General features: G+C 45.0%; 1 protein-coding gene across 1 annotated transcript in view; it reads right to left on the bottom strand.

The window, feature by feature from the left end:
* slc25a26 (solute carrier family 25 member 26) overlaps nt 1–15,400 on the bottom strand; it is a 55,745-nt gene that overhangs the window by 39,424 nt on the left and 921 nt on the right. Inside the window, exons 2-5 of the mRNA XM_045222942.1 lie at nt 14,445–14,601; nt 11,990–12,108; nt 2,973–3,077; nt 2,792–2,839 (exon numbers count right to left, since the gene is read on the bottom strand). Of these exons, the coding sequence (XP_045078877.1) occupies nt 2,792–2,839; nt 2,973–3,077; nt 11,990–12,108; nt 14,445–14,601 (429 nt within the window). The remainder of the gene's footprint in view (nt 1–2,791; nt 2,840–2,972; nt 3,078–11,989; nt 12,109–14,444; nt 14,602–15,400) is intronic.

Raw genomic sequence — 15,400 nt, 5'->3', positions numbered from 1 at the left:
CACTCTTTCTCACTCTCTGTCACGCTTTCTCTCCTACAGCAACTCCCTGGGAGACAAGAAGAGCCCACAGTTGGGTGAGAGAGAGGGAGAGAAAGAGGGGGAAGAGACAGACATAGAGAGACAGCGAGAGAGAGAGAGAGAGAGTGATAGGAGTACTGAGTTGTGCTTGAGGGCTAGAGAGGATAATGCAGCTCCATCATTCCACCTTGTGAGAGCAATGACTGTCTGCTTCACTTACACAGCCCTCCTCAACGCAAACTAGCAAATAACTATCAAATAACATAATTGAAGTTCATTACTGAAAAAATAATTGAAGCAGTCTAGCTCAACTCCAAGATAAATTCTTATGTTTGAGGCCAGAGTATAAGGGCTCTCAATCAAACATTTTCACTATTGTCATGCAGAAAAAAGTCTATCAATATCATCAGGGTGATTGGTGCTCATAAATGTCATAACGCCAGTTTGGAGAGGAGAGGAAGGCGAGGGCAGAACATAGGATTCTGAGTGGAATTAGCTTCTTCTGCGCTCTAGTGGTGAACAAGAGCAATACACTGAAAAGCTGGTGAGGCGAGAGAACGTACCATAACCCACCCAAACTGGGAACATGCCAAAGTACATAAACAAAAGACCTAAGCAAGGCCTTAATGTACTCCCGAGTGGCGCAGTGGTCTAAGGCACTGCATTGCAGTGCTAGCTGTGCCACTAGAGATCCTGGTTCGAATCCAGGCTTTGTCGTAGCCGGCCGTGACCGGGAGACCCATGGGGCGGCGCACAATTGGCCCAGCGTCGTCCAGGGTAGGGGAGGGAATGGCCGGCAGGGATGTAGCTCAGTTGGTAGAGCATGGCGTTTGCAACGCCAGGATTGTGGGTTCATTTCCCACGGGGGGCCAGTATTAAAAAAGAATAATAACCACAAAAAAAAAAAACATGTAATGTATGCACTCACTAACTGTAAGTCGCTCTGGATAAGAGCGTCTGCTAAATGACTAAAATGTAAAATGTTAATGAAATGTTAAGCATTTACATAATTCTGATGGTGGTGATTTACTGGGCTTTATAATGATCTAAATGGACAACAAATGCAACTAACAGCCTAGTGCATAGGAAATGACTAAATGTAAATGAATCCAAACTAATTATTCCCCAGAACATGTCTTTGGATTTAAGTGCTTTCTTTTGGCACAGACAAAGCAAAATCACTTTGCTTGCATTTATGCATTTCTCATTTAGGCCTAGGGCCCTCAAACTCAACTCTGGACCTCGAAGCCAGTTCCACTGCATTTTTTCATTGTTCCCCTCTAATCAGGGACTGATTTAGACCTGGGACACCAGGTGTGTGCAATTAATTATCAGGTAGAACAGAAACCCAGCAGGCTCCGGACCTCGTACGGTAAGAGTTGAGTACCCCTGGCCTTGGGTATTTCATACTGGATCATCTGTCTGAAACTTAAATCCTACATCAGCTTTACAAAGATAAACAATGTCATAGTTAATTTAGGAAACTATAGATCTGAAGAGATAAATACATTAAGAGATGAATGTGCTACCTAACATTATCATGTCAGCTGTGAATCAGTCCTCCACCACTACCTACTGCTCTAACCCCTCGTCCTGGCCACAGCCACACTCCCTCCGGCCTCCTACAGTAACCTGTGATATCTCTGCCATCAGAAATCACTTCTGAAGGATCCTTAATGAATATACATCATGGAGAGGACCTAAATTAGGCGGCCGTGCTGGGAGAGCGCTGCTCGGGATAAACAAAGTTATCTTGACAGGGTCGCCGAGCAGGATGAGAAAATGAATTACCATCCTGCCGCACGTCAATGCCAATCGCGAGGAGGATCCTGCGCGCTCCTCTGCCCCACTCCCCGCCCGTTTCATCTGGCCCTTAGTATGCACACAGGCTGGGTGCCAGCCTCCAAATGTATTCATTTATTCACAGCCCCTTGGAGAAATCACAGAGCCTTGTTGTCCTTTTTATCCTCACTGTCCAGATGGAATTTGCGTGAATAACATCGGTTTAGTGAGGCAGAAAATAAGTACAGGCTAGCACAGCGGTAAGGGACAGTACCCACAACAGAGAGGGAAGAACAACTGTCACCCTCACATACAATTTCTCTTCCCCCCCTCTCGTGGTTTCTCTCTCATTCTATTGAAAATTAGAAAGAATAAAAAATCCTGTGGTGTGCAGCGTGCCTGAATCCATTACACATTATCATGCTCTGCAGTTGCAATTAACCAGCAGGTAATGAATCAGAGAGTGGGAGCAGACTGGTCGCTCCATTACAAAGGTGAGCCGTCATCAAGGGGACTGGTTCAATGTTCAATCCCTTCTTTTTTTCTCCTTGTTTTGTTTTGCATTTATAACATCCCTAATTACTTTAATTAATCAAGATATTCCATTAGAGGGAACCGGTCTCGGTTAAGTAATTGTGCAAAATGAAACCCAATAGTTCAGTGATTCCATCCACTCCCCTCTCTGCCCAGAGGGATTTAGAAGGCTTTCAGAGGAATAATGGGAGACAATACAACCGTCTTCCACACAGTTATAATGAATGAATCAATCCTGAATAGTCTCAGTCTACAAGTATACTACCTGACATGCTACAGGCTGCATACATACAAGTGTACTTGTACACCTGCAAAAGCATTTGAGGGACAAAAAACGATCAAGAGGAGTCCATGAAGCTGCCAATGATGTTTGATAGAGGCTAATGCAATGAGAAAGCTTTGATGTACTTTTAGTGGAGTCAGTGTAGAAGGGGTGTGTGTGGGAGACCAGACCTACCTCTCTGAGTACCGTACTCCTGTAGCCCCTGTACAAGCCTCTGACACCCTGCACAGAGACAAGATAGGTATTCAGACACACACCACACACACACAGTCTGGATACACACACATGCATGGAACATATGGAAAGAATGGAAAAACAAATATTGTAGTGTTGATGGGTCATGGTGTAGGCCTACCTCCTCTCTGAGGGTGGCCAGCAGCACCTGGTAGGTGTTAGAGGACAGCGAGGCCTGAGTCCTCTGTTTCACCACCTCAGTAGGCACCCTGATCAGACATGCCACCTAGGGGAGGAACATAGGACATTACAACACCCAGAACAGATCACACACGCTGACAAGTGTAAAGAACATTAAAACTCGTGAAACAGTCAAACTGATAAGGCAACAGATGAGAAATACAGTTGCTATCTATTCTCCTGTACTGTATGTAGCCTGTTTGCTTTAGATAAAGAGAAAACTGTAAAACAGTAAGCTGCCAGACGCCACAGTTGCCAAGCAGAAAATGACCTAGCAATTATACTGCGAGTAGACTACCTGGTGTTTGTATTAGTGTAGGCCTAGTGCTTCTGTAAGCTAATTAATGCCCCAGCACTGGCCTGTGTGACTAACAATTCAACCCTTAATCACATTGACACCTGAGCAGCAGGTAAAAAGGTCACTGTCACCGCCTCATTGCCCATCTGTGTCCTTCTCTGCGAAACACACATAGCCCTCCACCCCACCATCCTTCATACCTCACCCATACAAATTCCTACACAGCCCCCATGTCAACAGAAATATGGAGTGCAAACAATTCCTCAAGATAATGAATATTTATGACTGCTGCCTCCTGCTCCCTTAAGGTTGGGCTGCTCCGCTTGATTTCCCATTAATGCTGCAGCAGAGCGGAAATACCTGGGAGCACCGGTAACGGGAAGCAATCTCCCAGACCGAGGGAGGTGAGGAGCCCCCTGCGCTGCACCAGACTCCCTCCGGCACGAGATGGCTGTCGTTACTGTTGCAGCGGCAATCTCACTCCGCAAGGGGAGTCTGACACTGAGGTGACAGTGTAACCATGGAGATTACTGGTATGCTGGTTTGGCCATCCTCAGCTCTCAGCCCAGTCAGCCCTCTCTGGTCTCGGGCAGAGTCTAGCCAGGATGCAGCCCAGCTGCTAGGAGATCTCTCTATATTCCCCTCTTTCACCCCCACTGCACCCCTCTGCCAGAGCAGGTCATTACATGTAATGTATGTTTTGACTGCACATGGGGGATGGAGAGTAGAGAGAGGGTGACCACTGGTGACTGAGAGATGGAGAATTCCATTTGTCTGGGAACAGCCAGTCATTTTACAGTTCAAGTGGAATGAATAGAGAGCGACCAGTAGCTGACAACTTGTCTAAGATGATTTTCAAGGTCACCCAAGTACAGGAGACCAGCATGTGGTGAAGGTGGGTATGATGTAATTCTAACAGGTCCTGGAGAACTAACTGTTTCCACTTCATCTGAGGTTAGAATGACAATGCTTCTGACTTTGAAATGTTCTGTCAAACAAGAAACAAACCCCTGCTCCAGAACCTACATAGCAAAGGTGTCTAAATGTGAGTGTAGCCTTTCTCTGTGTCTTCAAAGGACAGTTTTCTCCCCCCAAAGCATGGTGCAAGAGTGCCCCCCAGTGGTGAGACAGAGCACCAGCTGCCATCTGTCCACTATACAACCTGACAGGATCCACTTCCAAGATCTAATTTACTCTTCCTTTGGCTGGGTTAACATTTATCATACATTGTATATCATGTTTCCCCACGTAATTCTCCAAAGGATCAGAATTATGCTGCTAAATGGAAAGAAAAGTGGCTATGACAAGTAATTCCTGACAATTGAATCTGGGGATGGGAGTGGTGGCGGGCACTCTCACATCAGCTCACGGCAGGCTGCGGAATGAGACACAGATTATACCAAATAAATTAGGGACATTGTTTATTTGGGAGTAATTTGAGGACTGCTATGGGGAGAGTAAGGGAGAGTGAGTGTACATCCTCTGAACAGATCATTTCAGAGGAGGGTTTTAGGAGCATGTGTGTGAATGAGACCAGACCCATGAGTGATGGGCAGGGTGGAGGCAGATTTAGGTGTACCCCACTGGGTTGTCTGGGACTGGGTTGTTACCTCACGTTTAGAGGGAGGGGTGTGGGCGTGTGACAGACGTGTCCCCCCTCCTCACATCCCACAGACTGGCCTGGTAGGCTAATTGTATGATAAATCCACTGCCAGCGTATTTTACATTCCCTACGCAATTCATCTTTATTTACAAGCAATTTGGAGTGTGTGGCGTTAATTAGAGGCAGCGTCTGATCTGAGCCTGTGTATCCTCTGGCTTGCCTCCCTGCTTGGCTGCATGCTGCTGTAAATCCTAATGACGACGGCTTTCAAATTCCACGACGCCACCAAACAACAACCGACGAGCCCACACTCAATCACTGGGGAAACGCTTTGGAAGGAACAGGGGAAATTAACAAAGGCTCACCGCACCAATCAGCATGCAGGTAAATCAATCCAGGGCTTGAGTCGTTACCTCCCTCCCTCCTTCCCTCCAACCGGCTCATGGCCAGTCAATCCCCTGCCTACGATCCTGCTCCTGTGGCCAGTCTGCATGACAGACAAAGAGAGCCACAGAGCCACAGGTAGAAGAACATAAGGCTTAGAGACAATGGGCAAGACAGCAGATAAGACAACTTTGATTCATTTGTCGTTCAAAGTTTTTGGCAATGCCACTTTTAAAAGAAGCCTTACTAACATAGAAAGAACTGGCATTGAAGCAACAGAGTGGAATCCACACATATGGAGCAGCCTCAGGCATGAGCAGAGAGAGACAGGCTAAATGTGATGTGGGATGAAATAACTCAAAACAGATGGAATAACTAAACAGGCCCATCTAAAAATGCAAATGTTGCAGCACTGGGGAGCTTGCAGTAAACACAGACCAACACAGTGACCCATTTGACCAGTAGTTCAGTAGTTCCTAGAGGCCAGCTTATCTTTTTCCAGAATCTCACTTCAGCCATCCCCAAACACACATTTCAGTCTAACTTTCATAAGACCATCAATGGCAATCCACACACACTGTCTGTCGCCACTGAAGTTATTTCAGAATCAGGAAGAAAACCAATAGAACATTCCTGGATCATCGCTGATCACCTCAGCTGCCCAGCAGTATTTCCCACAGGAAGTCAGAATTCTATCAGAACATCCATTCAGACATCTCCTACAGGTCGTAATAACTGCATAAACATCAACTACATCTCTTCGCTCTGAAATCCTGCAAATCTGTTTTCTTTTGAACCTCTGAGGAGGCTCCTGGGTCGCAGTCCTGCAGAAACACATCAGTGACAGACGGCAATGGGCAATTTCTACACATGACGATCAACAGACACAGGCTGGATAGTCATATTAGATATGGCTGAGCCAATCTCCCTCTGACACTGTGCATTTTCATCAAACATCCAATTTGGAGCACAACTCAATTTGAGGCGGGGTGAGGAGGGAGAGATGAGGATGATGCGATACAAAGTTGTAGTTGAGACACCCAATAAATCACATGCTGCCGTCTCGTCTCTTCAGGGAGGCGATGCATGGATTATTCCAGGCTGTGCCAAGTTAAGTAGCTGCCAGTTGCCACCCCGCCCCGCCCCCCTTGTCATGTCACACAGTACATCCTCCAGAAGACAGGGTTTATAAATGCAAGAAAGCCGCTCCCTCCGCTTGACAAATGAGCTTTCAGGGCCTGTGTCGGGCGAATGGGAATGAAGATAAATGTGATATAATGGTTGGATAACAACCTGCTAGCCCCTGACAGACACCATCAGTTCCACCATTCTAAATGGGAGGGACAGTCACTAAAACAACGGAGCTGAGGCTTGTCTCCTATTCTCACTTTCCTTCCTCCTCCTCCTCTCTGTCTTTGGTTGTTTCTTTATTTGTTTCCTCTTATCTTTCTGTTAGAAAGGTTGCAAGAAGTAGACTATAGAGAGTTGTCATCTGCAAAAAACCTTGGAGAACGAGGTCACCCACGATTCCCCTATGATGATGAAACACTTGAACTAAAGAAAAATCTTCTGTGGCAAATCGTTATTGTCCCTGACAAAACTTGAATCCTGATTGTGTGCCTCTAGTCCAGAATGTTCCAACCTGCACACAGTTGGCATAACAAAACAAAATGGAGTCCCCTGGGGTTTGACTACACTCTAAAAATTAGGGGTTCAACCAGGATTCTTCTAAGATCCTCAAAGTTCTTCGAAGAACCTTAAGGTTCTTGGCACTGAAGATTTCCCCCAAAAGGTTCTTCCAAGAACCCCATAGGAGGTGGGGTTCATCGAGGAACCTTCTTAGTTGGTGTGGGTTCTAGCAGAAACCTAACTGCCCAACTGAAACATTTGGATTTGAATTTGAAAGGACAGCAGATGCAGGCACTTAACTGAAAAATGTAAAGGTCTCAATTTAAGGTAAGGTTAGTCCCTTGTGTGTTCTAAATTGATATTGTTTTACAATACCATCTATCTTTTCATATTTGTGCAAATCTTTCTAAAACAGAACATTTACAAAATTCTATGGATATCAATCAACAAAGAGGTAAGAATATGTAGGCTATAAGAATATGTTGAAGGCTAGCTGTATTGGGTGCAGATGACTGAACTGCCCTCTTTTGTGTCTGTGTCTGCAGGTATACAGACGAGGAGGCATACAAAGGTATGTCAATTTGTATTGGTATGTTATGCAGATCACATTTACCATCCTCCTCCCTTACCCCTTCATTGAATATCCCATAGGCCTCTACATTATGGACAAGGTATAAGTATGAAAACCATTATCAAAACAGTTTTTTTCATTCACATTTACCACAAAAACCAAGGTATGTATCCTGTCTTGTTTTGTTAATCATCTGTATAATTTTAAAAAATGTGGATTTAGACATCACCCTCCCTACACCCTGTTCGATCATCATGCACTGCAAAATCATTCTGGCTATGGATACGGAGAACATCAACACATTAACATCAACACACCAGAGGATATACCCATTTTTTTATCCTGCTTTGCCACTAAAATCATAATAAACACTGACAACTAAAATATTGTGTTATTGTTATGCATATTATTATTATTATTATTATTATTAACAATAATAATAATAATAGGGGAGGGGGGGTAGTTAAAATGAACCCCAAAAGGTTCTTCAAAAGGTTATTCGAGGATCCATTAAAGGGTTCTTCGAAGAACTTATAGGGGTTCCCCCACAGTTTCAATTTGAAGAACCCCTAAAGGATACTCCAGGAACGTTTTATTTTTAGCGTGTAGCACCAAATCACACCTCATTTCTGGTGTTTGTGAGGCCATACCTACAGCCAGCTGCTGACAGAGAATCATCAAGAGAGGGAGGGAGAGAAAGAGAGAGAGAGCGTGAAAGAGAGTGTGAAAGAGCGAAGCAGAGACAGTGAATGAGAGAGAATGGAAGAATCTAACTGGCATCTGTGCTCTGTGCCTGCCTGACAACAGACAGAAGTAAAGGAAGGTTAAGGTAATGTGGAGAAGGGGGAAAAAGAACATAATGGGATTCTGGTGTTTTCATTTGGTGGTGACAAGGTGGGCCTGATTTGTATTCACACACAGCAAGTTAAGAGAGGCGCAGGAGATGGGCAAAGATGGGGCCTGATGACCTGCCAGAGTGTGTGTGTGTGTGTCTGACAGAGCCTCTGGCAAACCTCTCCTGAAGCTCTACTTCTCATCATGTTGTGTACAAGAAGAGAAGTTAAAGAAGAAAATAGGAATTTGAGGCAGCCATATATAAAAAAAAAAAATATATAAATACAAAGATTCATATATACCCTCTGTGTTAGGGCACAGGGTGACCTGTCAGATTGGATGATTGCAGTAGAGAGAGTCACGAGTTTTAACTTCCTCGGCATCCACATCCCTGAGGACTTGACATGGACCAACACCACCACCACCACTCTTGTCAAGAGGGCGCAAAAGCGTCTCTACTTCCTAAGGCAGCTGAAGAAATTCGGCAGGCCACCCTGGGTAGTTTCCAAATACTCCCGCTGCACCATTGAGAGCGTCCTAACCGGTTGCATCACGGCCTGGTACGGGTATTGCTACAACCACGACCGCAAGGGACTGTGCTCCCACCCATCCAGGACATCTACTCGAAGCTGTTCTCTCCCTTATCGTCGGGCAGAATGGTATCGGAGCATGAGGTCTGATACCAACAGGCTCAGAGACAATTTCTATCTACAAGCCATCAGACTTCTGAACACTTGAACTGAACTGACCACCTACTCTGATTCTCCGCACCTTAGCACACATGCCCTCACTCATACACACACCCACACAGACACACACATATTCATGCTACACACACATCACAACTGCTGCTACCAGACTCTTATTTACTAATGCTAATACTGCTCAATTCAAACACTTGCCCCCCAGTCCCCCCTTCCCCCAAAACACATGTAAATATTGGAATATAAATGGTGCCTTCCTGTATTATACTTATGCTAACATGTATTATTCTATTCTACTACCATTTACTTTATGTTTGTATTCTTATCTTTTATTATTTATTAATGTTGTTGCATTGTCGAGAATAAACCCGCAAGTTAGCATTTCGTTGGACGATGTATACCATGCATATCCCGTACATACGACTAATAATTCTTCAAACTGAAACTTGGAAGTGGAGACAGGACTCTAAGACAGAGGCTGAAGCTGAGGGCTTTAACTCAGGGATATACAGTGTATTTGACTATCTCCTTAATGATGACTGCACAGCAGTGGAGGCTGCTGAGGGGAGAACGGCTCATAATAATGGCCGGAACGGAGCAAATGGAATGGCATCAAACACCTGGAAATGTATATTTGATACCATTCCACTGACTCCGCTCCAGTCACTACCCCGAGCCCGTTCTCCCCAATTAAGGTGCCACCAACCTCCTGCGCTGCACAGGTCACAAGGATTACCACCTCAGTTCTAACTCAACCTCTCAACACCTCCATCTATCTAGGGCAGTGACTTCAAGTCCAAGGCATTTTTTGTTTATAATTTTGTAATTCATACAATGATTATCTAGGGATCTGAGATACACTACATGACAAAGTATGTGGACACCGACCATCTCATTCCAAAATCATGCGCATTAATATGGAGTCGGTTCCCCCTTTGCTGCTATAACAGCCTACACTCTTCTGGGAAGGCTTTCCACTAAATGTTGGAACATTGCTGCGGGGACATGCTTCCATTCAGCCACAAGAGCATTAGTGAGGTCGGGCACTGATGTTGGGCGATTAGGCCTGGCTCGCAGTCGGCGTTCCACATTGACCTCGACAAACCATTTCTGTATGGACCTCGCTTTGTGCACGGAGGCATTGTCATGCTGAAACAGGAAAGGGCCTTCCCCAAACTGTTGCCACAAAGATGGAAGCACAGAATTGTCTAGAACGTTATTGTACGCTGCAGCGTTAAGATTTCCCTTCACTAAGGGGCCTAGCCCGAACCATGAAAAACAGCCCCAGACCATTATTCCTCCTCCACCAAATTTTACAGTTGGCACTATGCATTCGTGCAGGTAGCGTTTTCCTGGCATCCGCCATACCCAGATTCGTCCGTCGGACTGCCAGATGGTGAAGCGTGGTTCATCATTCCAGAGAACGCGTTTCCACTGCTCCAGAGTCCAATGGCAGCAAGCTTTACACCACTCCAGCCGAGGCTTGGCATTGCACATGGTGCTCTTAGGCTTGTGTGCGGATGCTCGGCCATGGAAACCCATTTCATGAAGCTCCCGACGAACAGTTATCGTGCTGACGTTGCTTCCAGAGGCAGTTTGGAACTCGGTAGTGAGTGTTGCAACCGAGAACAGACGATTTTTACGCGCTTCAGCACTCGCCGGTCCTGTTCTGTGAGCTTGTGTGGCCTACCACTTTGCGGCTGAGCCGTTGTTGCTCCTAGACATTTCCACTTCACAATAACATCACTTACAAATTTTACGAACTGACTTGTTGGAAAGGTGGCATCCTATGACTCTTCAGTAAGGCCATTCTACTGCCAATATTTGTCTATGGAGATTGCAGTTCTGTGTTCTCGATTTTATACACCTGTCAGCAACGGGTGTGGCTGAAATAGCCGAATCCACTAATTTGAAGAGGTGTCCACATAGTTTTGAAGGGGTGTCCACATATTCCATCTGTAATCAACTCCAAATATGCATCGTGGGTAGAAGACAGAATGACACGTGGAAACAGTTGCGTAATCTGGAAGATGTTTTGTTACTTGTCGGTGTCTCTCTGGGCTGCCCTGGGTTAGGCCTTTTATGAGTAAGCCGGGAGATTACTTCCTTTGAATCACGTAACGTGTACCCAGAATGCAGCGGGGCACCATGGCTTCCCCTTTTAAAGTGCTCAAATCCCTGGTAGCGGGTTAAGGTTTAAAAGCAGCACTGACCTCACCGTTGACTGAACAAAAAGACAACAGAAAATGCTAACAGTGTTTCACAATACATGTAAAACTTGAAATGACATCTATCCAAAAGCCATGAATACTAAGGACCAGTACTAGTGGGGGTGGTGGAGGTGGTGGTAGGAGGCAGGAGAAGACAGGGGAAACCCCTCCTCTCATGCCAACGTGAACAGCGAGCCCCAAAGGGACGGATTCCTTGGCAGTGAGCGATTAGGACTGGATCAACAGAGGAAATTGTGCCGCTCCTCATCGCTTTAAAGCCCAAATCCCCAGACAAAATTGAGGGAGTCTGGGGCCTCGTGGGGAAAATAGCTAAGTCAATAGCCAATAATGAGATCTTATTTACCCAGCTGGTGGAGAAATGCTAAGACGCCCAAGGACCCCAAGTAACCCAGCTGGGCCCGAGGCCCACAGCCAAAATCACATTCTAACCCAGCGCATATTTGTCTGTGAAATTTTCAGGCAATTAAGTAAACAAGCATGCTGCATTTGGACTGTGACGCATGCAAGAGAAAGAAAGAAAGAAAGAAAGAAAGAAAGAAAGAAAGAAAGAAAGAAAGAAAGAAAGAAAGAAAGAAAGAAAGAAAGAAAGAAAGAAAGAAAGAAAGAAAGAAAGAAAGAAAGAAAGAAAGAAAAAAAAGAAAGAAAAAAAAAGAAAGAAAGAAAGAAAAATCAAGACAGAAGGAAAAAGAAGATGTGAGACGTACTATTTCTCCCAGGGAGGCACCAAGCATGTGAGTGACAGGTGCCATCTGTGGGGCTGAGAGGACTCCGTGGGCTCCGAGCATGGACTTTGTGCTTTCATAAGTGACGAAGAACGCAGCAGCTGAAACCAAGCAGAACCGTCACAGTTTAGGGACCATTAGTCAACCTGCATACAGCAATTAATAACACTGACTACGGACAAGGGAGATGGAGAGAGACAGGGTGGGTAGAGTGAGAAAGCGTGAGGGGTTGGAAGGAGGGTAGAGAGAGAGAGGGTTGGAGGGAGGGGAGAAGGAGTGAAGGAGAGAGGAGAGAGTGAGAGAGTGAGAGAGAGGGTGGGTAGAGTAAGATAGTGAGAGAGAGGGTGGGTAGCGTGAGAGAGAAAAAGTGGGGAGAGAGAGAGATAGAGAGTTGGGGAAGGAGAGAGAGAGGCTATACAGACACGCCTGGTGCCCAAATTGATGACGTATGTCGCGCAGCTGAGAGTCGAGTGGAGATGAACGGATTCATTTCAGTCAGTCGTACTGATGAGCCAATCCCTGCTAGCTAGTTTATGCTTGTGGCTCGAAACTTCAGCGAGAATTTGAGACTTGTCTGTCGAAATTGGGAATTGGGAGAGTGTTCAGAATCATTTCGTATTATTTTTTTTAATTTAGACATTAATACTGTAAGCCTAGTAGTACGTTTTCGGCAAAAATCACTAGCTACAATAAATGTGCTTTAACTGTCACCCTGGCCTGATATTGGCTACACTAGCTAGCTTCATGGACAAAACATACTGATGCAATGGTAGCTAAAATGGTGTGAGGTCTGTCCGTAATAAAGCGCTGCTCTGCTTTCTTGACATCACAATCAACTAAACAAGTCCTACAGGCCCTAATTGTATCACACCTGGACTACTGCCCAGTTATATGGTCAAGTGCCACAAAGAAGAACAAAGGCAAATTACAGTTAGCCCAGAACAGAGCAGCTGGCCCTTAAATGTACACAGAGGGCTAATATCAATAACATGCATGTCAATCTCTCCTGGCTCAAAGTAGAGGAGAGATTGACTGTATCACGACTTTTCTTTGTGAGAGGTATTGACATGTTGAAAGCGCCGAACTGTCTGTTCAAACAGCTAACACACAGCTCAGACACCCATACATATCCCACAAGACATGCCACCAGGGGTCTCTTCACAGTCTCCAAGTCCAGAACTGACTCTGGGAAACACAGTACTACAACTCTATTCCACATCAAGTAACTCAAGCGAGCACTAAAATCTGATTTTAAAAAACTGATAAAACAACACCTCATGGTACAACGCGGACTGTGAAAACACACACACACTAGCACATGGACTCCACAAACACACACACACACACAGTGTAATGTTGTGTTATTGTACATTTTATATTGTAAATGTGTAATATTACAGTAATAATGTAATAATATATTGTATGACGCATTGTTTTATTTATGATGTAGACTGTTGTTGTGTTTTGTTGTGATGTAATTGTTTTAACCCTGTTCGGACCCTAGGAAGATTAGCTTCTGCCTTGGCATGGGGATCCTAATAAATACTAATACTAACGCTCCTTTCCTCTCCTTATGGGACAGCAGTGCTCGGCAAGCAGGAGCGAAGGACACTGTGCCCTGTGTTGTTGTGTTGCCAGCTTGCAACGCAAACTCTGCCCATTGAGAAGTAGACTGTATCACGGTGACATGATTACTACCAATATTACAAGTTATTTTTCGTGTAGACTGCTATACTACTCAAAATAAAGTCAAGTTGGATAAAAAATTGTTTTGCCACCTTCGCTACTGCCGGAGACATGTGATACAGCTGCCCTGTGGGAAGCAACTCAGGTCAGCAAGCACTGGTCATTCGCACCGGATTGTCTTAACGTTAGCTAATTAGCATGTCACGGTGACATCCAGATGGTGACCAATACTACAAGTTTAGTTATTTCTCCCTGTCCATCAAAATAAACATAACATTATTTTACAAGTTTTAACTAGCACCATGCTGCTGTTGTTGCCAGCTAGCCAGCATAAACTAGCTAGTTAGGACGGGCTCATCAGGACGGTTGACTGAACCGAATCCATCCGTCTCCACTCGACTCTCAGCTGCGAGACATACGTCATCAATTTGGGCACCAGTGGTGTCCGTATATAGCCTTTCCTATCTCATTAATATGTTTGTGAGCTGCTCTCATTTTATTATTCAAATTATTTAATCAATCAACAGTGTGGGCAAACATAGGCTGGTCGTAAAAGGAAAACACTAACATTTATTTATATATTTTTTTATGTATTTATTTATTTAAGCGGTTCTTTGAATAAATTACACTTGAAACATGAATAAACTAGCCCATCAGATGCTCTCCATGGGTAGGCTTTATTATGGTGTGTCAACAGGTAGTCTTTCTGTGGGGTCTTAGTGGTGCCAGAGACTAATAATAAGTGACTCACCATTGGGGAACGAGCCGATGGCTGCAGATGGGACCCCTGCATAGATGCCCCGGAAACCCCCAGCCTTAGCGAAGCCCTGCTGGCTCTGCAGTCTGGTCTTAATAGTGTCCAGGGGGAAGAGGGTGAGGTCCACACACATCCCAGCACAGCCCCCCGCCTAGCATGTAGGGAGAGACACACACTCTTCAGGCAACTCAAACACACTGCATAGCCCCCCACCTAGCATGTAGGGAACAAACACAGTCATCATCAGGCAACTCAAAAACACTGCATAGCCCCCCGCCTAGCAGAGAGAGATTACACACAGAGAAACACTCATCCGGGAAACTCAACTCACATAAACATTTTAATACACGTGCAATGTGCACGCATGCACGCACACACACACACACACACACACACACACACACACACACACACACACACACACACACACACACACACACACACACACACCTCTGAGTGACTTAAGGGGTATTCTGACAGGACAGTGATAATGAATTCAACAAAGAGCCATTGTTTTTGCTCCCATACTGAGCCATCAACATAACAAACATGTCCTTGAACAGTTGGATACTTTACTTTTTATTGTCTTCAACATAACAAACATGTCCTTGAACAGTTGGATACTTTACTTTTTATTGTCTTTCCCTACTTTTACCCCATTTGGAAATAATTAGGAATGAGACCATTCTGAATGTGTTCCATGATGCTGGTACTAACTCAAATAATTCTGGTTGAGCAATAAGCTCACCATGACATTCTCTTTGGGTACTGGATACTGTCCAACCCCTTTGGTCCAGTGCAACGTTTACACCTGTAAAGGAAGTGATTTGGTGGACCACAGTCCTGTGATGAGTTACCTTGTCTGACCTGGAGATTTGCATTCGTTTCCTGAGCAAATTCCAAGACTTTAGCTCAGCGGGCTAGCACAGTACTGTGGTCTGCAGACGACT

Source organism: Coregonus clupeaformis, chromosome 10 (genome assembly GCF_020615455.1).
Source record: "Coregonus clupeaformis isolate EN_2021a chromosome 10, ASM2061545v1, whole genome shotgun sequence".
Taxonomy (NCBI): domain Eukaryota; kingdom Metazoa; phylum Chordata; class Actinopteri; order Salmoniformes; family Salmonidae; genus Coregonus; species Coregonus clupeaformis.
The sequence above is the reverse complement of the archived record's forward strand: the minus strand, read 5'-3'. Positions and strand labels throughout refer to the sequence as shown.